This window comes from Vulpes lagopus, chromosome 4, assembly GCF_018345385.1.
Source record: "Vulpes lagopus strain Blue_001 chromosome 4, ASM1834538v1, whole genome shotgun sequence".
Taxonomy (NCBI): Eukaryota; Metazoa; Chordata; class Mammalia; order Carnivora; family Canidae; genus Vulpes; species Vulpes lagopus.
This window is the reverse complement of record NC_054827.1, coordinates 133,464,491-133,487,128: the sequence shown is the minus strand read 5'-3', so window position 1 is coordinate 133,487,128 and position 22,638 is coordinate 133,464,491. Positions and strand designations below refer to the sequence as shown.

The window sequence follows — 22,638 nt, the reverse complement described above, 5'->3', positions numbered from 1 at the left end:
TATGTGTGTGCACTGCATACACTTGTGCCATTTTCTTTATCCAGTATAGATGAACACTTGGGTTGTTTCCTTATGTTGGCTATGGTAAATAATGCCAAAATGAACAAGGGGGTGCGGATATCTTTTCAAGACAGTGATTTTGTTTTTCAGATAAATACCCAACAGTGGAACAGCTGGACCATATGATAATTCTATTTTTAATTTTTTGAGGAACCTCTGTACTGTTTTCCACCGTTGCTGCCAGTTTGCATCCCCACCAACAGTGCACAAAGGTTCTCTTTCCTCCACATCCTTGCCAACACTTGTGATTTCTTGTCATTTTGGTAATAGCCATCTAACAGGTGTGAGGTGATACATCATTGTGGTTTTAATTTGCCTTTCCCTGATAACTGGTGATATTTAGCAGCAGCACCCTTTCATGTACCTGTTGACCATTTGTGTATCTTGTTTGGAGAAATTTCTATTCAGATCCGGTGCCCATTTTTAATTGAACTATGTGAGGTTTTTTTACATTAACCCCTTATCAGATCTATGACTTAAAAATATTTTCTCCCAATCCATATGTTGCCCTTTCATTTTGTTCATGGTTTTCTTTGTTGCAAAGGTTTTTAGTTCAGTGTAGTCTCACTTGTTTATATCTGCTTTGCTGCCAAATCCAAAAAATCATTACCAAGACTAATGTCAAGGAGCTTACCCCCTATCTTTTCTTCTAGAAGTTTTAATGCTTTCAGGTCTCCCGTTCAAGTTTTTAATTCATTTTGAGTTGATTTTAATGTATGGTGTGAGCTAGTGGTCCAGTTTTCCCAGCACCATTTATTAAAGAGACTCTCCTTTCCCCATTATATATTCTTGGCTCCTTTGTCACAAATTAACTGACCGTATATAGTTTTTTTTTTTCTGAGCTCTCTGTTCCATTGATCTTCACATCTACTATGTGACTTATTTTTTTTTTTTAATATTTTATTTATTCATGAGAGACAGAATGGCAGAGGGAGAAGCAGGATCCATGCAGAGAGCCTGACGCGGGACTCGATCCCAGGTCTCCAGGATCAGGCCCTAGGCTGAAGGCGGCGCTAAACCACTGAGCCACCCGGGCTGCCTGTGACTTACTGTTTTTATGCCAATACCATTTTTGATTACTATAGCTGTGTAATATAGTTTCAGGAAATGTGCCTCCAGTTGTGTCCTTTCTCAAGATTGCTTTGGCTACTCAGGGTCTTTCATGGTTCCATACAAATATTAGGATTATTTCTGTGAAAAACATCATTGGAAACCGCATCAAATCTGTAGATTGTTTTGGGTAGTATGAACACTTTAACAATTTTAATTCTTCTAATCTGTGAGCACAGAATATTTTTCTATTTATTTGCCTTTAATTTCTTTCATCAGTGTCTTACAGTTTTCAGCAAAAACTTCCATTGGTCTTCCACCTCCTTGGTTAAATTTATACATTCTTTTTTATGCAATTGTAAATGGGATTATTAACCTCTGATAGTTATTAGTATATAGAAATGCAACAGACTTTTGTATATTGTGTATCTTGCAACTCACTAAATTCACTTATTAGGCTCTAACAGTTTCTTAGTGGTCTTTAGGGTTTTCTCTATATATCATGTCTCTGGCAAATAGTAACACTTTAACTTCTTCCTTTCCAATTGGAACGCCTTCTCTTTTTCTTGCCTAACTGCTCTAGGACTCGTAGTATGTTTCATTAAAAGTGGCAAGAGTAGGCATCCTTATCTTCTTCCTTATCTCAGAGGAAAAGCTTTTAGCCACTGAGGAGGATGACAGCTGTGGGCTTACCCTATAAGGCCTTTGTTATGTTGAGGATGTTCCCTCTGTACCTGCTTTAGTTAAGCTTTTATCAGTGGATGTTGAATACTGTTAAAATGCTTTTTTCTGTATCTACTGAGATGATCATATGATTTGTATTCTTCATTTAATTAATGTGACCAATCACACTGATTGGTTGTGAATGCTAAACTATCTGTGCATCCCTGGAATAAATCTCAGTTGATCATGGTAGATGATCCGTTTAACATATTGTTGAATTCAGTTTGTTGGGATCCCTGGGTGGCGCAGCGGTTTAGCGCCTGTCTTTGGCCCAGGGCGCGATCCTGGAGACCCGGGATCGAATCCCACGTCAGGCTCCCGGTGCATGGAGCCTGCTTCTCCCTCTGCCTGTGTCTCTGCCTCTCTCTCTCTCTCTATCATAAAAAAAAAAAAAAAAAGAATTCAGTTTGCTAATAGACCGCTTAGGATTTTTGCATCTATTTTCATCAGGGATATTAGCCTGTAATTTTCTTTATTGTGGTATCCTTGTCTGGTTTTGGTATCTGACTATTCCTGGCCACATAAAATGAGTTTGGAAGTGTTCCCTCCTCTTCTGTTTTTGGAAGATTATTTTTAGGATTGATATGAATGCTTCAAGTGTTTGGTAGAATTCACCAGTGAAGCCATCTGGTCTTAGACTTTGTTTGCTGGGAGGCTTTTTGATTACAGATTTAATATTCTTGCTAGTAATTGGTCTGTTCAGATTTTGTTTCTTCATGATCCAGTCTTGTTAAGGTTGTACGTTTCTAGGAATACTCCATTTCTTTTCTAAGTTGTTTCATTTGTCCATGTATAATAGTTCATAGTAGTCTTTTTGTATTTATCCGTTGTAACATCTCTTTTCTGTTTGAGTCTAGCTCAAGTTTCATCTATTTTCTTTAGCTCTTAGTTTTATTGCTCTTTTATTGTCTTTTTAGTCTCTATTTCCTTTATTTCTGCTCTTTATTTTCTTGCTTCTGTTATCTTTAGGCTTAGTTTGTTCTTATCTTTCTCTTTCCTTGGAGTATAAAGTAAGATATGTTTAACTCGAGATCTTTCTTGTTTCTGGATGTAGGCACTAATTGCTATGAGCTCCCCTCTTAGAACTGCTTTTGCAGCATCCCTTAAGTTTTGGTATGTTGTCTTTCCATTGTCACTTGTCTCAAGGTATGTTTTTTCTTTTGATTTCTTCTCTGACCCACTGATTGTTCCAGCATGTTGTTGAATCTCCACTATTTCTTAATTTTCCAGTTTTCTTTTTATGACTTCTAGTTCCGTATCTTTGTGATTAGAAAAAATATTTGCTATGATTTCAGTTTTCTTAAATTTACTGATTTGTTTTTGTGGCCTAACCTACAATCTGTCCTGGAGACTATTTCATGTGTGCTTAAAACTGTGTATTCTGCTTTTGGATGAAATGTTCTGTAAATGTCTGTTAAGTGCACTGTTTCATTATATTGATTTTCTGTTTGGATGATCTATCCACTGTCTGCCCCTACCCCTATTATAATTGCTATTTCTCCCTTTAGACCTGTTACTTTTTGCTTTATATCTTTAGATACTCCTATGTTGGATGCATACACAAATGTTATACTCACTTTTGTGTTGACTTCTTTATTATGTAATGACCTTCTTTGTCTCTGGTTAGTCTTCGTTTCAAAAACCTTTTTTGTCTAATATAAAGTTATTCCAGCTTTGTTTTGGCTTCCATTAGCCTGAATTATCTTTTCCATTCCTTCACTTTCAGTCTGTGTCTGTCCTTAAAACTGTGTCCTGTCAGCAGCAAGATAGATGGATATGGTTTCTTCATTCAGCCACTCTATTGATCAGAGGATTTAGCCCATTTGTATTTAATTATTGATAGATATGGACTTACTGCCACTTTTATTGTTTTCTGGAAATTTTGTAATTCCTTTGTTCCTTTCTTCTCTTGCTCTCTTTATGATTTGTTTTCTATAGTGATATGCTTAGATTACTTTTATATTTTGTGTATCAACTGTAGATTTTTGTTTTGTGAATACCATGAGGCTTACATTAGACCTATTGTAAGCTGGTAAATTCTGAGGTTCTACATTTTTACCCCCGTTCTATTTTTGATGTCATAGTTTATATCTTTAACATTTTGAGGGTCCATTAAACTGTTGTCATTATGGTTATTTTACTACTTTTGTAGGTGATTAACCCACCATTACAATATAAGATTATTCTGAATTTATATATTAACCTTTAAATATTCAGATACATATTTTCATAGGTTTTCCTCTTACTAAACAGTTTAAAGCACCTTTAACATTTCCTGTAAGGCTGGTCTAGTGATAATGAACTCGTTTAGCTTTTCCTTGTTTGGAAAACTGTCTCTTTCAATACTGAAGGACACCATTGCCAGGTAGAGTATTCTTGGTTCACATTACTTTTCGTTCAGCAGCCATGCCACGGTCTTCCGGTCTGCAAAGGTTTCTAACTGAAAAATTTACTAAGGGTCTTACAAGGTTTCCTTGTATATAACAAGTTGTTTCTCTCCTTTAGCTTTTGACAATTTAATTACAATGTGTCTTGCTGTGGGTCTTTTGGGGTTCCTGTTGTTTGGAACTGGGTTTCCTGGATTTGGATGTCTGTTTCCTTTGGGAAATTTTCACCCTCTTTCTCATCTCTTTTAAGGACGCATATAATGTGAAAATTGGTTGGCTTGATGTTATCCCATAAATCTCTTAAGCTGTAATCACTTTTTTTTTTTTTTAAATCTTCTTGCTGTGATTAGATGAGTTCCATGGACCTGTCTTCAGGTTCACTGATCCTTTCTGTTTTAGTGTTACTGAACCGTTCTTTGTATTTTCCAGTTCAGCAGTGGTATTCTTCAAGTTCTGTGATTTGTTTAGTACTTTCTTCACTTTGTTCATGAATTGTTTTATGACCATTGTAAACTCTTTATCATGTAAATCACTTATCTCCATTTTGTTAAGGTCTTTTTCTGAGGTTTTACCTGTTCATTTGGAACTGTTTCCTCATTTTCACTGATTGTGTTGGTTTCTATGCATTAGCTAAAACAGCCACCTCCCCCAATCTTGGAGTGGACTCATGTAGGAAATAAGCCTAGCCATTCAACACTATCCTGGTTCTTTCTTCTTTGTTCATAGTTGCTCCCAGTAGTTGAGGGTATGCCAAGACCTGTCAGTATCCTAAAGGGGGGGGGGGGGGGGGGAAATCAGTCAGTACCTGCATGCAGGCTGATTGCAACTTGGACCTACAGTTATTAGGATAAGCAAATAAACCTCTTTTGTGGGAAGACTGGGCATTTCTGTCTGCTGCCTCTGCATTAAGCTCTGGCAGATTAGCTTGTTAAGAACTGTTTGTGACAGTCCAGTTGGATTTGCAAACATAAGCCCCACTAGCCACCAGAGCTAGGTGATGAAGGGGTGTCCCCTGGGTGGCAGCTGTAAAAACTGGAGTGCCAGACTTGTGCACAAGTTCCTGAGAGATACTGGCCACCTGGCACAAGGCAGAGAGAGAACACAAAGATGGTGTCTGCTAGACTCTGCAGTGTGTTGCAGTTAGTCCCTAAGTATGTGTTAAATTAGAAGCCTGCCCTTCAGGTCAAAGCTTTTAAGATTATTAGGCCTTTTTCACAGACTGGATGCATTTCAGTCTGCTGCCTCTGAGCTAGGCCTCGGGGGATTAGCCACGGGATCATGTGAACTCGTTTTGAACTGTTTTTCAGTTTGCTATGTCCTCTACTTCTCATGGACACAAGGCCCATTGCCTTTTAAAGCTAGAGGTGTTGGGAAGCCCATCTCTCAGGTGGTAGTCTTAAAAGTCAGGACTCCAAATGTGGGGTCCAGATCCTTTACCCCTCAGGGAGAAGTTAGGAGTTGTTGAGTTCCCTCCCGGTTGGGTGTCATCATCCTGGGGGTGGGCTTACGGCAAGATTTTCTCACCCTCTCCTACCATTTTAATTTGGGTGTTTTCTTGTTCATCTGATGTGCAGGAGTTGATCAGCTAGTTTCTGGCTCTCTTTCAGAGACTTGTTCTATATGTAGCTATAGATGCATTGCATCCACGGGAAGAGGTAGTTCAGGATCTTCCTACATTGCCATCTTGAACCAGAACCTATCTCACAGTTTCTGTGGATCAGCAATATAGGCGTGGCTTAGCAGAGTCTTCCGTTCAAGGTCTCACAAGGCTGCAGTTGGTTGGAGCTGCAATCTAATGTGAGGTTCTTGTCTAGCCTGTTTGTTGATGGAATTCCATTCTTTACTGTCAGAGTACTAAGGCCTTCAGATCCTAGAAACAGCCCTCAGTTTCCTAACACATGGCATTCCCTACAACATGGAATTGTGTTGCTTCTAGTCCAGAATAAGCCTGTGAAGTTCAAAAGGGTTTACGTGAGTTTATATGCAGATTTGGGGGGCATTGCTCTTTTCAGGATATTCTCCTTCACATTTCAGTAGTTCTGGCAGATCCAAAGTCTCTTCTCTGAGTCTGAACTAGTAAGTCATAGACTTATTCTCAGGTGCAAACACATATGAGGATGAATCTTACCCAGCAGACTTCTGTTTTTTTCAAGAGTTGACACCTTTTCCAATTTCTACCAGCTTTTGGTTGCTCTCCAATGCCTTTGAATACTTATATTTTGTCCCAAGTTTGTAACCAGTATCTGCATGAGGATAATATGGAATTCTGCCAAAGTAGGATCTTTCTTGTGTTTTTAATCCTACATACACTCTCTCCAAATGGTATCCCTGCATTATTGTAGATGCTTAGACCCATGATTCATATATATTGCAGATTATGCTTCAGAAAGTTATGATTATGCACCATCTTTTGAAGAAGTCACTATAAATGTCTTACTGTACAATGAGTACTGGTTGGAACAGCTGTTCACTGACTCCTCTTAGACAAGGAATCATTAATGACCATTTAATTTCAAGAAAATCTTCACAGATTGCTGAGCACTTACCTTGTATTTTCCCATTCTTTCCAGTAAGGTAGCTATTATCACCACCCTCACTTTATAGTAACAGTCCAACAGCTTGCCTGTACGATTTCAGTCAAGGCCAAGATTTAAACTCAGTATTGATAATAGACCAGCGGTTTCTAACTTGAATATGGTCATTCTGCTTCACGTTCCAAAAATGAGCAAAAACTTCAATATAGCTTTGCTTTATTACTGCATGCCAGTTACATGAAACACTTCTAAGATGTGGGTTTTTTTTTTTTCTCCAAGATATAATGTTCCTGAAAAGATACCTTTTTCCCACAGGAAGCCAAGTTTTTACCCCTGTGGTTTCTGGATACAGAAAAGACTCTCCAAGTCACAGACATTATAGAGGTGCCATTGTAGAATGGCAAAACAATGACATATAACCTCGCTGTTTATTATCTTCATGGAGTTCTTCAAAGTCTTATATATTCTATGCTCTGCACTGTTAATAGTAGCCTATGATGTAACTGTAAATATTCAATTTTGATAACTTTTATATTTTGAAATATCTCCTTTAAAATAAAATTGTTGACTAGATATTGTAATGTTTGTTTTCTTGGATTTGGAGATAGAAAAAGGAAGAAAGGAAAATAGCTCTGCAGCACATCATGAAGTTTGGGCAGCACAGATATTAAGTTTAGTAGAATTAGTCTTAGAATAAAAACACCAATTTGAAAGAATGAAACTATAAATCATAAGCTTGTATCTCCTGAGTCATTAATTCCTTTCACAAAAGTAAATCACTTGACTTCCTCTGAAGACATACATTATTCAGAATCTTCCCGGTATCCCACACTACTCCATATTTTTCTTACATCAGTATATGCTTCCTTGCTGTCCAAAGCCAATGTTACCAAAGTCTGAGCAGCTGGCAGAAATGAGTCATGTAGCCTAATTTTGAATGTTTCCGATGATAGGATCTTACAGTACAGCCACCAGCATCCTGAGTATTACAGAGGTAGTTGCAAGCCTACGGTAGTACCCAAGTGCCAATAATGTTTTATTGCATCCAAGTATCCACATACATAATGCCTCCAACTTTATGATCTGATCTTCCTCCCACAAAGGCTGGCTAAAGAATAGCCCAGAGGCCTTGGCTTTACTAAGTGATATTAGTCATTACCAGTAAACCCACCTATTATCCTGTTTTCCCGCTATCACTGGAGGGATGTTGTAAAGTTACAGGAATAAGAGCCATAGGCAGTTGGGATCTGTGAGAATAAAGCACATCATATTTGGGGAGTGACAAGCTTTAAATATTCACTATAAGCATAATGACACCAGAACTTATTTAGGAAGATACTCCTCCTAGTACATACAACAACACTGTTCCTTGTTAATAACTTCAAGAGGCCAAACAATGTTGCTATAATAATGGACTGCTAAAACTTAACAGGATGAACAATAAAGCACGGTAGTTTGTTATAGCTTCCAAAATGGCCAAGACACCATGGATCTCAAATGAAGTAATGCAGTTTTATTCTGCAAAGGCATGTGGCATCATGTAGCTTCAGGAGACCCACGCTGTCCTCCTCATATTTTAAAGCATATATATATAATCTCTAAATCTAAAAGTTATACACTGATTATGCCAATCATAGAGCATTTAGAATTAATAACAAAATCATAATTTACAGTAAAAGACATTATTCATTGTTCTGGCTGCAAGTAGATTACACTCCCTTTCCTAGGGAGTAAAAAACAAACAAGTAGGCAGACATGACTTTCGTATCAAAAAGCAATAGAAAGGGAAGAATATGCAAAAGAAAGCCATGCTCACCCCACTAGTGAGGTGAGGCAGTTATCAATCAAGGAGATCTTCCCTGAAGCAGAAGTTTCAAGCTGGGCTTTAACAGAGAGGGGCAAGGCTGAAGGCAATGTTTCATTCCCATAATGAACTTAGTCTACATGAAAGACATTTTTCACACTAAAGTGGTAAATACACTTTATAGGTCTCAAGAACTTTGTCTCACCTCCCAAACAAGACTGTCAATTACTTAAAGGGAGGAAATAGTATCCTAATTTTACATTCCTTTTAGCACATACCTCTGAGCATTTACTGACAAAATTTCCAAATAGACAACAAAACTCCAGGCTAGTTCCACAGCCTCAAAGCCACCCAGCAAGTACAGGTATAATCTAAAATTCCAGTACAGTTTGTAGAATCAGTCACAGAGCAGAACCAGCTCTCCCAGAGACAAAGTAAACAAAAGCCAGTGTTCATTTTGTCCCAAGCCAGAGTGAGACAAAGATTATGTCTGACCCAGCCTAGACTCTACTGGTCTGAACCCGATGAGCTAAGACTCTGGAAAGATAAAAATGCGCCAATCCTTTAACAGCCAGCCCCTCATACCTTCTAGTAATAATACCACAGAGGCCTCTCCATGACACAATGTTCACGAGAGAGAGATGGCTGGCACTCGTAGAGGTAATCAAGCTGGGCATTAGAGTTCTGACTGTCCAAACGCCATAGTTCTGCATCACATAGCTCGTTAGTGAGGAATTAGCTTTTTACCCAATCATTTGCAAACTAGTAAGGAATGTAATATACCAACATATTATTTTACTGTACAAGATTGACATTCTTAAGAATTTGCAAATGTATCACATGGAACATTTTTATTCCTAATTTATATTTTGAAGATATTTGACAATATACAAAGAATACCAGTTCTAGGTGGTGACTGTTTTGTATTAGCATTTATTTACAAAATTTCACCACATTAATAATAACTACCTTTTAAAAAAAAGATCAGCACCGGTCCTATAAAGGCCATTAGGATAAATTCTTAAGCCTACAAAAGTTGCCTTAAGTACCAATGCTCCCAGGCATATTATTGTTAACTAAAATCTGACTCCAAAGCCCACATGTAGTTTTGGATTATACACAATTTGAAGCACAATCCAAGTAGATTAACAGGGGACAGTGGAGGACCCAGGCAGTCCTATCAACCTCTATAAGAGGTGTATGTTAGCCTACTGGTTACATCCCTCTAGCTGTACCACCACTTATTTATAATGGGATAACTGAGTTGCCCCATTATGCTAAAATATGATTCCTTTGGAAAAAACAAGGCATTATCTAGACAAGCTAGACTGGTCAACAGGGTGAGTAAAAAGTGGCTGTCAGTAGTGAAAAACAGTTTCATTTCTTTGAACTTTTTCCTTTTCCTTTTCTGGACTCCTTATCTTTTTCTGATTTTGAAGGCTTTGAAGATTTTGTCTTCTTCTGTTGGGAGGAAAGAATGCACAAAACAGTTAATAGCTATACTTATGAGTAAATGAAATAAACTAATTTCTAAAATAAAGCAAATCTTTACCTGCAACTTAGTAAAAAGAAAGGTTGCAAACATCTTCAACTACCACTAGGCCTGATGAGCTTACTTTCAAGCAACAACTAGGCTGTCTGGAGCCTTTAACTACTGAAAAGCTATTTAGAATCTAGAACTAAGATATATTTCCAAGGCATACAGTTTCTTGGATTTAGGACACAGGTATATTTAGGAAAGACAAAATGAGTAGGAGATAATTTACTAATAAGGTAACATTTTAGTGAATTTCCTTTCCTTTCGGTTTCAGATTAGAGATCTAAACAGGTTCAGTTAGTTTGAGCCTGGAATTCTGTTCATATGTCTACATAAGACTAGAGAGCTACACCGCAGGCCACTTTTCCTACCTCTGCATATACAAAACAGAAACGAGGAACAAGGATGACACACACTAAGGATAGAAGAGAACAGACTAGATTCCTTTGCCTTAGCCAATGGTAAACAGTGGGCTGACACCATAAATGATTTTAATCTTTCCTAGCACAAGACAAGATTGTTTTATTCTCAGAAACTTCTATAGGCAGTTCAATGGCTATAGTAAAACACCAATTATGGAAGAGAGAAATGGTTTCATTGAAAATGTTTTTCTTAAACTGTAGAAATATGTGTCTGTGGTAAAGCACACAACAATGGCCAAATAAAAATGGTACTTTTTCTAACACAGCATATGACCATTAATATGATGGCCTATTTTCTTGCTATCTGGCTCTTCCACTATTATAAGCAGCTGACTATAAGAATAAAATCTGGGACACCGGGGTGGCTCAGCACGTGATCCTGGAGTCCCGGGATTGAGTCCCACATCGGGCTCCCTGCATGGAGCCTGCTTCTCCCTCTGCCTATGTCTCTGCCTGTGTGTCTTTCATGAATAATAAATTTAAAAAATAAAATAAAATCTACACTTCTCTACCCTGAAAGTAATTAACGTAAAAGCTTAAACATAGGCCCTGAATAATTTCAGAAGGCAAGTTCTACACAAGAAAAGATAAACTACTGAGCGTGTATCATAGCATTTCCTGTCTATAGCTTAAAATACTACCTTGATCATTCCATCAGTTTCCATAGAGTCTTGGTCTTTCTCATCAGATTGAGAGTCATCTTCAATTAACTCTTCACTGTATTCGGAATCCAGTGCCGGGCCTGTGCTGTGTCTGGGTGTCTTTACTGCTTGAAGTGAATATGGAGTAAGGTGGACTTCCTTATTGTAGGTTCTTGTGAAGGCTGCTTTCACCTATAGAAAAGGAACAGAAAGAGTCTGTTAAAAATGTAAGTGCCAAACAATACATTTAAAGGTTTCATGAGTTCCTGCAGGGTCCTTGAAATATTTAGCAAAATATTTATGCATGTACATGTAAGTGTATTTACATACATTTTTCTATGGAGAAGTCTATATTTTTCATGACATTCTTAATAAAGCCCATGACTCAAAAACAAGAACTAGTATTTGGGAACATTAGGAAAAAAAAAAAAAAAGAACTTTAACTCCTCATTTTTGCCTGCTTATCGCATTCCACAGTTTTACAAAGTGAGAAGCCTATGAATCAATAAATCAAAAAAGACTTACAGTAAGGTACAAATTAAAAGTTGGCCTTAAATTATCACAAAATACATAAATTTCCTTTACCATAATAGTAGTGGTTAATTCAAGATACTAAGTAACTTGAAAAGCCTTAATTTGAAACTTCTAAACATAATTGTACAATTCAGTCCTTGAACACTAACAATGGAGGTCTCTCATGAGAATTTACCCATAACTATAAAGTCAGGTCAAAATTCTAGAGAAGGCAAGCCATAGAGAATACATCTAGAAATATAGAAAAAAGAAACAGGCAGAGTATGAAGTACTGGATATTACAAATTCATGTTATGTCACTTTATACAATGAAAGTAAGGAATACATTATTACATAATAGAATGTCCAACTATAATAAATACTAAATTCATAGATTAGGCAAACTAAGAAAAAGTATCAAAATCCTCAGCCAATACAAACAACTTTGTTTTCGTATTACCACTACCTGATTTATTTTCCCAGGCTCATCCGCCCACTTTTATAAGGAATACATTTATATTTGCTTTTCAGATTTTATGTCTTGCTTTTTCACTCAATGTAAAGCAATGATAGAACTACAAATCGTTAAGGTCAAATGCAGAAGTCCATTCTTAATACTGCACTCAAATATGGAAAGCATAGACCATAAGAAGCAAAAAGGCATTTAAGAGGGAAAAATTAAATCTTTTTAAAGCACCTACAACATCTCTGAAATATTCCTACTATAAACCTGGTAATTACAAGTGATGGAGAACCAGTGGGTTAGTTACGTAATTTACCTTGGGATCCAGCTTGGAGAAGGGACTAGGTTTCCCTCCCCAGCTGCTAATTTCCATGATATTCTCGAAGTCTTCTTTCATCAAGTAGTAGGCATCCATAAGAGCAATAACATCCTGTACTCCTTCTACCCCTTGTGAGGTCAAGGGCTGTACAAGTGCATCCCTTATATGTGACAGATAATCCATGTTTATAGTCCTTTTGCTGGAATAAGTTCTTAAACCAAAATAAAAGAGGCATAACTGTAGTCAGTGGCAAACTACCACCAAGCTCAAGACATAAATGCTCAACTTCAATCCACCTTTAATAATGCCCAATGTAATGTCTATTATTTAAATCAGCTGGGAGAAAAAAAAATAAAAATAAAAATAAATCAGCTGGTAGAGAAAGCCTAGCACTCACTACAACATCAGGATAATGGATACACACCAGTGTGCTCAAAGGGAATGGATTTCCTACTTATCTGCATCAGTGAATGAAAAACACAAATGTAGGTTCTACTTCCAACCTACTCTCAAGGCCTGGCAACAACAGGACTTCTATGTGCTCATACTCATTATAACCAAATATTACTCATTCCCAGTTCCAAATATTACAAGCATCGGGAAAAGGCAGTGAGATTTCCTACCTCAAGTACCGGTGCTACTTCCTACATGAGGGCTTGTAACACCATTTGATCTCTGATTATAACACGCAAAATTATATATGAATGTTTCCCTCATATTTCCTAATATGAGGTTACTCCGAAATCTTTAGTTCTAGAGCAAGGCTTTCCCCAAACTTAGAAAACTGCCAAAAATGTCCCTGCAGAATCACAAGGTGGTCCACACTTGTGAGAGGAAGGCTTCAGGAAAAAATCTCGCATCTGCTGAGAACAACAATGCTATCATGAAATGACTTTCTCACTCGCTTTTAAAATATGGTCACTCAAAACTAGAACAAAATGCCACCAATCTAAACCTTTCCAATCCAGCTGCTTCCATCATCAAATAAGGAAACAAGAAACCTCAAAAGTTGCTGGGCTTCAGAACCCATAAACATTTTTAAATTATTAATGGGCCCTGCTATTGCCTTTAGGTAACTGAAGAGTTCTCTTGATCAGAAATCTAGAACCCTGCTCCTGTCAAAGAATCCAAAAACTCGTATTTTAAATTCACCCGTTTCCTCTAGATTCAGTAGTCTTCCATAACCAAGCACTATTAGTGCTTGAAGACAAGCCCTAAGCCACAGTGCCTACAAAAATCATGAAACCTTTCTCAAAAGTATTCTCTCATATTTTGTTAATTACTGTTACCTTCTACTTACAATCACAGAAAATACCTCTAGAAAAGTCTAAAGGTATCATCTAGTGTTCCTAAATCAAGGGTTCTTAACCTCAGAAATCTGTAATTCCTCTAGCATTATTTGTACTTTACTGCCTTTGGGATTAATAAAAATCAAAGAGCTTTCAGATGCGCAATGGCATCTATCACCCTAACTAGAACTAATACTAAAATAGTACTTCCATTTTTAAAGATAAACTGAGATCTATAAAAGTTCAAGGACTTAGGGTTAAAAAATTAAATAGGAAGGTCCTAATTTATTCTAAAAATTCTGAATTCACTATAGATGTCCTTTGACAATGACAATGTCCTGTATATGATTCATTAAGGAACATTCATGGAGCAATTTAATGTGCTGGATGAGTAGGCCTCAGTTCCTATCACCAGAAATGTTCGGTCTAACAGGAAAAGGGGACAGACATACAAAAGCACAGCCACAAAACAAGATGGAAGTCCAATGCCAATGATCTACATGAAAACAGTGGGGGCATCAAAGATGAATACCTACCACCAGGGCACAGGGATGCATCACCTTTTTTAAAAGCAGAGGGCAGGGAGTAGAAAAGAGCTTAGAGCCAAGCCTTGCACTTTGACCACGAGCAGTGAGGAAAGCAACTCTTCAGAGTTTATAGAGGCCATAGACATCCCTTGGCTCATGGTCTCTTTTCCCATCTTCAAAGCCAACAATGTAACATCTTAGAATCTCTTTCCCTCTCTGACTAGATACTGCTGTCTCCCTTTTATTTCTTTTTGGTAAAGATCCTTGTAATTACACTGTGCCTGCCCAGATAATCCAGGACATTCTTTGCATCCTAAGACAGCAATAAATTTGTGTTATTTTAAACCATTAAGGGTTTTTTTTAAGATTTTATTTATTTGACAGAGAGAGAAAGAGAGAGAAGAGAGCATGGCAGACAAAAGAGAAGCGGGCTCCCTGCTGAGCAGGAAGCCCAATGTGGGGCTCCATCCCAGGAGCCCAGGATCATGACCTAAGCTGAAGGCAGACTCTTAACTGCCTGAGCCACACAGGCACCCCTAAACCATTAAATTTTTAGCAATTTGTTATAGCAACAATAGGAAACTAATACAAGAGTGGCAAAAAAAAGCGCCATGCTATAGGCTAGGAAGAGGGAACATAGTCAGAATTTTATAGGAACAGTAGAAAGGAAGCATTTCAGTTCAGCTTCAAACAGAAGTTAAGAGTGGACCAATGTTAACGAATATTCCCTCCAGAGATTAGAAAAAGAAAGAAGACTACTCAAGTAGTGCTTTGTGGTTAAAAATAAATTCCTAAAGTTCACTGAATATTTGGATGTGTGCACATTTTCTAAGTTTTTCAACTTTAACAAAATTGTACCAAATAACAAGAATTTTTGGACTTCATTAAACTTCTCCAAGCACACTGATTTTTCAATCATCTGCACATCTGCCTCCTGTTGTTATATGCTAAACTGTGTCCCCAATCCTAAATGACTAGTTCAGCTTATTACTAGGATAGGTAAAAACTAGTTCATTTATTTAAATAGTCTCTTTTTTCCTATTAAATTATTTGGAAGCTGAGACATTATGTATCCCTACGAGTAACAGGTGTAATCACAATAATAAATAGTAGCACTACCTCAGATTTACGTAGCTTCAATATTTATCTTAAAATTATGGCACATCTACCAACTGTGCTCATCCTCAAAGTATCCTTTTAAATGATAAAACAAGTATTATACCTATTATAGATAATAAAACTCAGGCCCACAATATATAAGGAACTTATCCAGGGTCATTTATCTAGTTAGCAATAAAATCACAACTAAAACACAAATCTTTTAATTTACACTATGCTCACTGGATAAAAGTGAGTGATTTATCACTGGATAAATATGCTATACTGATAAAATGCCAGACATGAACTAATACCACTTACCTGAGACTCATGTGCAGTGCTAGATCCTGTACAATACGATCGTGTTTGCCAGTAGATGAGTGCTTCCCTAACCAGCTTGGGAAAGTAGGAAACTGGGTCATGTACCCCCTCATTAGCTCTCCAGGAAGAACACTGGCATAAATGGCCTAAAAAAAAAAAAAAAAAAAAAAATCAATTGCAGTCCACAATCTGAATTCAGTACAAAGCTGCTTCCTACACAGCTGTTGGCTTCTGAGTCGTTTCTGGCAAACGAAGCCACACTGTCCTAGGCACCTAATTCCAGGGCATCACACCCTTTCCCTCTGTCTCTCGTCTGTTGGTAAGGGAAGCTACTCCCAGAGAAAACAACACAACAGATCAGTCCAAAACACGTTATGACCCTGAGAGAGATCTTGCTAACTAGGTCTCCACACCAACTGACCCCAAGAAACTTGATGATGCACAAAAGATTTTAAGAGGAACATGACTGTCTTTAACATAAACTATTAACAGCACAGGTAGATCAAAGCATAGAAAACTGAATAGAGTATTAAGTAAACCGGCACTTGAGAAAAGATTTTTATTTATTTTTTAAAGATTTGATTTATTTATTCATGAGAGAGAGAGAGAGAGAGGCAGAGAAATAGGCAGAGGGAGAAGCAGGCTCCCTATAGGGAGCCCAATGCAGGACTCGATCCCAGGGCCCTGGTATCACAACCTGAGCCAAAGGCAGATGCTCAACTTCTGAGCCACCCAGGTGCCCCAAGAAAAGATTTTTAAAAAGGTATTCTTGAATATCTTCTTTATCCAGGGCTTATACTTTCTTGAAGTTGGAATTACACATAAATTTTGTATCCTGCTTTATTCTAACAATATTCTCTCATAAGCATTTTTTCATATTAGACAATCTTTATAAATAATTTTAAGGACTGCGTAATAGTCCATCAAGATTATTTATCATAATCATTCTATTGCTAGACATGGAGATTTTCTCCAATGTCTTACAGTATCAAAACTAATATAGTATTTTTGTACAGCAATCTTTTCCTATGTTTAAAGTTATTTCTTTAGGATAAATTCTTAAAGGTACAATTATTAGTTTAAAAAGTGAACACTTGGGGATCCCCAAGTGGCTCAGCAGTTTAGCGCCTGCCTTCGGCGCAGGGCGTGATCCTGGAGTCCCGGGATCGAGTCCCACATCAGGCTCCCTGCATGCAGCCTGCTTCTTCCTCTGCCTGTGTCTCTGCCTCTCTCTCTCTCTCTCTCTCTCTCTGTGTGTGTCTCTCATGAATAAATAAATAAAATTTTTAAAAAATAATAAAAAATAAAAAAATAAAAGTGAACACTTGTAAAACATAATAGAAAGGATTCTTTACATCCAGAATGCATCTTTATTTTTTGTTTTCCAACAATGTATAAGTAGAATTAAGAGAGGAGGAGGCCTCCCAAAAGTCCCTTGCTTATTATTACTCACATATCAGCTGCTGACCTGCCCTGGTTGCATTACTTCAACTAGGAGCTACTTAGTAACCATTTAGGAGAGCCAAAAAATGACAAAAAAGAAATGGACTCTTAAGGTAAAGCAGAGCAAATAAAACTTTTGACTGACATCTTACTTACGTCAAGAATCTAATGTTCCTATTTCCCTATGTCAATTTACATAAAACATTTTGAAACCCTGAAAAATAAGGCTTTTTAAAAAATTTTTATTAAGAAATCACAATTGTGACCACAGAGTGATTTAATTTAAAACAAGACTTTATTTTTGCCCTAAGAGCCATAATGTTTATCTGGTATTTCAAATAACTCCAGGAACTAAAAAGCTATTTTGTTCTCTTTAACTAAAGCAGAGTCTGCATTTTAAGGAGAGCCCTGTGCTTACCTGTGTAGGCAGAAGACTCCAGTTTTGCTTACTCCGGATCTGACGGTCCACTAGGTCACCATCACATATGCTATCTGCTGCTCTGCTTAAAAGCATCAAGTGCTTTTTCATGTCGCCCCTGCATAAATAAACCAGTCTGGATTACACCACTGTCCATATCTCATATCCCTCTTTCCCAGGTATATGGCCTTCGCTGTGCCAGGAGGGTATGAATTCTATCCCTCACTAACTGATCACTCACCCTGCAGCTACAGGTTTCACATGTAAGTAGTTCTCCTGGACGAAGAGGGGTGCTATTGAATAATCATGAAAAAAGAGATCTGACTTATCCACAAGTGACATGTGAGCGGTCTCCTCTCCAGCTGCAAACACTTTCCGGGCAACATCAAACGGGCCCTAAAAAAAGGAAAGGACACACCTAGTAGAATGGCCAATGTCCAAAATACTGACAACATCAAATGCTGGCAAAGATGTGGAGCAATACGAACTCTCATTTATTGCTAGCAGGATTGCAAAATGGTATACTCATTTAGAAGACAGATTGGCAGTATTTTTTTACAAAACTATACTCTTACCATTCCATCCACAATTGTCCTCCTTGGTATTTATCCAAATAAACTGAAAACATACTACACAAAAAACCTGCACATGGATCTTTACAGCAGTTTTATTCGTAACTGACAAAACTTGGAAGCAATCCAAATGCCTTTCAAAAGGTGAATAAACTGGTACATCCAGACACTGGAATATTATACAGCACAGAAAGAAATGAGCTATAATAAGGCCATAGAAAATATATGGAGAAACCTTAAATGAGTATTACTAATTCAAAGAAGCCAATTTGGGGGCCCCTGGGTGGTAGTTGGTTAAGCATCCAACTCTTGATTTTGGTTCAGATCATGATGTCAGGGTCGTGAGATAAAGCCCTGCATCATAGAGCCTGTTTAAGACTTTCTCTCCCTAACCCCCTGCCCCTCCCCCAGTCATACTCGCTCACTCTCTCAAGAAAGAAAAAAAGAAGCCAACCTAAAGTTTATATACTGTATGATTCCAACTACATGACTCATTGTGAAAACTGATGCAACTACAGAGACAATAAAAAGATTAGTGATTGGGGTGCCTTGGGTGGCTCAGTCAGCTAGGCGGCTGAGTCGATTTTGGCTCAGGTCATGACCTCAGGGTCATGAGATCAAGCCCTGTGTTGGGCTCCACACTAAGCCTAAAGTCTGATTATCCCTCTCTCTCTGCTCCTCCCCCCTGGCTCATGCTCTCTCTCTAAAATAAATAAATAAAATCTAAAAAGATTAGTGATTGTCAGGGGTTGGAAGAAGTGATGGATAAACAGGAGGCAGTGAAAGTATTCTGTGTGATATACAGTGGTAGATAAAAGCTTGATACATTTGTCAAAACCCATGGAAGCTGTATCAAGAGTGAACTAACCCTGATGTAAACTATGGACTTTGGGTGATAATGTTGTAGGTTCAACTATAACAAATGTATCGCTCTGGTGGGGGTACTAATAGAAGAAGAGGTTGCAGGAGTCTGGAGGCAGAGAATAAGAAGGGAAGTCTTTGTACTGTGTGCTAAATCTCGCTATGAAACTAAAACTGCTCTTAGACTTCTAGTTTCAAGTTTCAGACAGGTTATTAAATGATAAGCCATTTGAAATAGATTATTCTCAAAGTTCCAAAACTTCAAAACATGAAATCTATACATAACGGACTCTGAAAAGGCCATTTTATAACTACTGAAGCATGAATATAATTTAAAACTTCTATATCTCATAATTTATACATAATATACACTAACAAACAGTCCTTGAAGAAAAATTAATCTGAAATAGAAAATCTTTTATAGCAGCTGTCTTTCTTATTATAAATATCCACAGGTTCAATAGGTGTTATCAAGGAACTATAATAACTACTTCTATTAAGTTAATATGAATAAAACAAGAAATGCTTTAGCTTGAGAAAGTAAATGGAAATTTATTTTACCAGTCTGATATCCTTTTTGGCTCTATGAGAATCAGCCTTGGCCTCGTCATAGGTTAGTGCCTTACTGCGTGCACACCACATACTCAGATTGTGTAAAACCTAACAGAAATCATAAATAAGACATGGTCAAGGTGAAACTCTAAAAAGTCGAAGGCATTAATTCAAAAGAATCAGCAACTGTTAATAATACCTATCCCATTTACCTGTCTGATATCTTGATTGGCTCCCAAAATTATTTCATTCATAGCCGGAGGCGGGATCTTCAAACCCTCTTTAAATGCAATAGACATCATAGCACCCTGAAATTAACAAAGGGGAATCGTAAATTTTTTAAATTCACATAATCAGGTATTTTTTAAAAGTTTATCAGATACTTTTAAAAACTGACCAAAAAGTAAAAAGGATAGGGTGATGGAGAAATTCCAATCATCATACCTTAATCTGTTCAACTCGAGGTCTTTGAAAACGAAGATCAAAACAATAATGAACCAAAGAACGAATCTTAGGATGATTTCTATCATTGCACATGCAAATAATGGGAATTTTTGTATGTTTTATCAGGCCAATTAATTCCTAAAAGGCAAATTTGCAACACAAAAATAATTAAAAAAATAATAATACTACACAGTATTTTAGGTTTTTGAAAATTTCAGCAAAATGCTTTAATTGTTGTAAATAACACAGTGTAATTAGTTCTTTAAATATAAAAAAAAAAAAAAACCTACAACTAAAAAATCAACAGTAAAACTGCAAAACTACAGTGCTTTCCTTACCTGAATTCCTCCCCTGTCTTCATTGCCTGCCATGCCATCTACTTCATCCATGATAAGAGCATGTTTCGAGCCTACTGAATGGGCTGCTCCATCTGACCCATGTTGAGAAGCTATGGGATGCAACAAAAAAGAGAAATTGCTCAAATACTGCTGCTTTATTAAAGAAACACATAAACATTTTAAACTGACAATACATAGGTCCATAGTACAAAATGCAAGAGGTACAAGCATATGCAGATGAAAATAAATTCTCCCTCCCACCTTTGCCCTCTCAGGTATCCCTATACATATTAAAAACATATGTGTGTAAAAATACACATCTTGGTTTTATCATTCAATATATTTTGGTGATTTGTTCCTTATCTGTAAATATAGAACACCTCATTTTTTAAGGCTGTTTAACAATATCCCATTTTACACATGTATCATAATTAACCACTATCTATTAAAATATGAAGATGCTTCCAATCATCTGTTATAAATCATACTACATGAATATCCTTATATATGTAATTTTGGATATATAGAAATATATCAATTGTTAAATTCCAAGGCTAGAATTTCTGGGCTAAAGGGTCTGTATAATGTCACTTTTGAGAAATACAGCCAGACTACTCTCCAGAGTAGTATCAATTAACACTCCCACCAACCAGAGTGACGTTTCCTGAGCAAATCCTTTTATTTTTTATTTTTTTAATAATTTTTTTTAATATTTATTTATGATAGTCAGAGAGAGAGAGAGAGAGAGGCAGAGACATAGGCAGAGGGAGAAGCAGGCTCCATGCACCGGGAGCCTGATGTGGGATTCGATCCCGGGTCTCCAGGATCGCGCCCTGGGCCAAAGGCAGGCGCTAAACATCTGCGCCACCCAGGGATCCCCTGAGCAAATCCTTTTAATAATGATTTGCTACACCACTGAAAATACCAAGAATTCAGGTGATCATGCAATAGCCACTTTAGGTTCTAAATCTGCACTAGTGAGTCTGTAGTTTGAGCATCTTATTTTTGCAATCATCTCTGGCCATAGTAGACCACCAGCTATAGCCAGAAACACAGTGGCACCTTCATAGTTTCTTCTCCTCTGCTACTATCTTTGCCTATATGAACTCTTTTACCACATATGATCCTCTTCCATCCTTCAAGATCTGTCAAACAAATGTCACCCATTATCCTGGCTTTCCCTAGTGCTCCAAATCGAATCACTTCATCTACAGGCCTCTATTACCTCACTCATCACCCTGAATTCACTATGAATCCTCTAAAATAATGTGCAAAAATGCATAAACATATCCATATATGTACTTTAACACATTCTCAGAAACCTCTAAGACCTGAAAAAAAGGTGGGAGGACTATTGTCCTGTAAGAGTTCCATCATTAGCCCCAGGATTTAGCAGGGTGCCTGGCACATAGTAATGTTCAATTCTGGTTTCTAAATGTTGAAGTGAACTTGTTTTCCTTACATAACCAAAGAAAAACAGTTCAAATACCCACATACTTGAATAAAAGCCTGTGATGCTGGTATTATTCAGTGATTCAGCAACAACCTCCTTCAAACTATTCTTACTCCGAGTGTCACTCGCATTCAGTTCCACGTAGCTATATCCCAATTCCTAAACAAAATATTGGAAACCATTACTATCACAATGCAAATTAACTCTCCCAAAAAACAAGGCAATTAATGAAGAAAGAGGGCATAAAAAAGACAAAGATGATATGATAATATGCCTCATAATATAAAGAGATTTTTTATTGGTTTTTTTTTTTTTAGATTTTTTTTTTTAGATTTTTTAAATATATACATATATACCACACATACACAAACATAAGTTCGGTCTTAAAACAATAGCTGATAAATCACTCCTCTAGAAGCGGTTTTACTAATAAGTTTGCTTCTTAAAGTCCTATAAAGAATTAAATACACCCATCCCAAGATTTTAACATCAGATATAAAATTAATTATAAGATACCAAAAATAATTCTTGACTCTTCAAGATAAAGATAAATCATTCATTATCAAACCATCCCAATACACAATCTTCTTACCAAGCTGTGAAAAATCAAGTTATTCTGGCTCATTTCCCAAATTTGATTATATTGATCATAAGCATTATAAAATTGCCTTAAAGCAATTCCCCTCCAAAATAATGATAATAATAAAGGGAGAAAAGAAAAGAGTCATGTTCACAATTTGTAGAGACCAGGAAAAAAAATTTTTTTTGTTTTTTTAATATTTATAATAGAATAGAAAATATATAGCCGTTATACCAGCTAAACATTTATGCTCAAAATATAAAACAGGGACAAAACAAAACCACCAGCT

General features: G+C 37.0%; 2 protein-coding genes across 7 annotated transcripts in view; one reads left to right on the top strand and one right to left on the bottom strand.

Moving 5' to 3' along the window:
* WDR19 (WD repeat domain 19) overlaps positions 1-22,638 on the top strand; it is a 111,704-nt gene that overhangs the window by 82,382 nt on the left and 6,684 nt on the right. The window contains exon 37 of one of the 3 annotated variants that reach the window (XM_041751391.1): positions 7,070-7,327. The exons of 1 other annotated variant lie outside the window; for it this stretch is intronic. The gene's annotated coding sequence lies outside the window, so the exon portion shown is untranslated. Of the gene's footprint in view, positions 1-7,033; positions 7,328-22,638 lie in introns of those variants that run through there. One more of the 3 variants, XM_041751392.1, reaches the window with a different exon arrangement.
* The window catches only part of RFC1 (replication factor C subunit 1), a 76,020-nt gene continuing 60,335 nt past the window's right edge, over positions 6,954-22,638 (bottom strand). For all 4 annotated transcript variants that reach the window (XM_041751397.1, XM_041751394.1, XM_041751396.1 and 1 more), the window contains 11 exons: positions 21,814-21,928; positions 20,317-20,426; positions 19,979-20,116; positions 19,747-19,842; positions 19,544-19,642; positions 17,791-17,945; positions 17,550-17,667; positions 15,689-15,834; positions 12,451-12,664; positions 11,159-11,350; positions 6,954-10,019 (listed from right to left, as the gene is read on the bottom strand). In XM_041751397.1, coding sequence (XP_041607331.1) covers positions 9,936-10,019; positions 11,159-11,350; positions 12,451-12,664; positions 15,689-15,834; positions 17,550-17,667; positions 17,791-17,945; positions 19,544-19,642; positions 19,747-19,842; positions 19,979-20,116; positions 20,317-20,426; positions 21,814-21,928 — 1,467 coding nt within the window. In that variant the 3' untranslated portion in view covers positions 6,954-9,935. The remainder of the gene's footprint in view (positions 10,020-11,158; positions 11,351-12,450; positions 12,665-15,688; positions 15,835-17,549; positions 17,668-17,790; positions 17,946-19,543; positions 19,643-19,746; positions 19,843-19,978; positions 20,117-20,316; positions 20,427-21,813; positions 21,929-22,638) is intronic.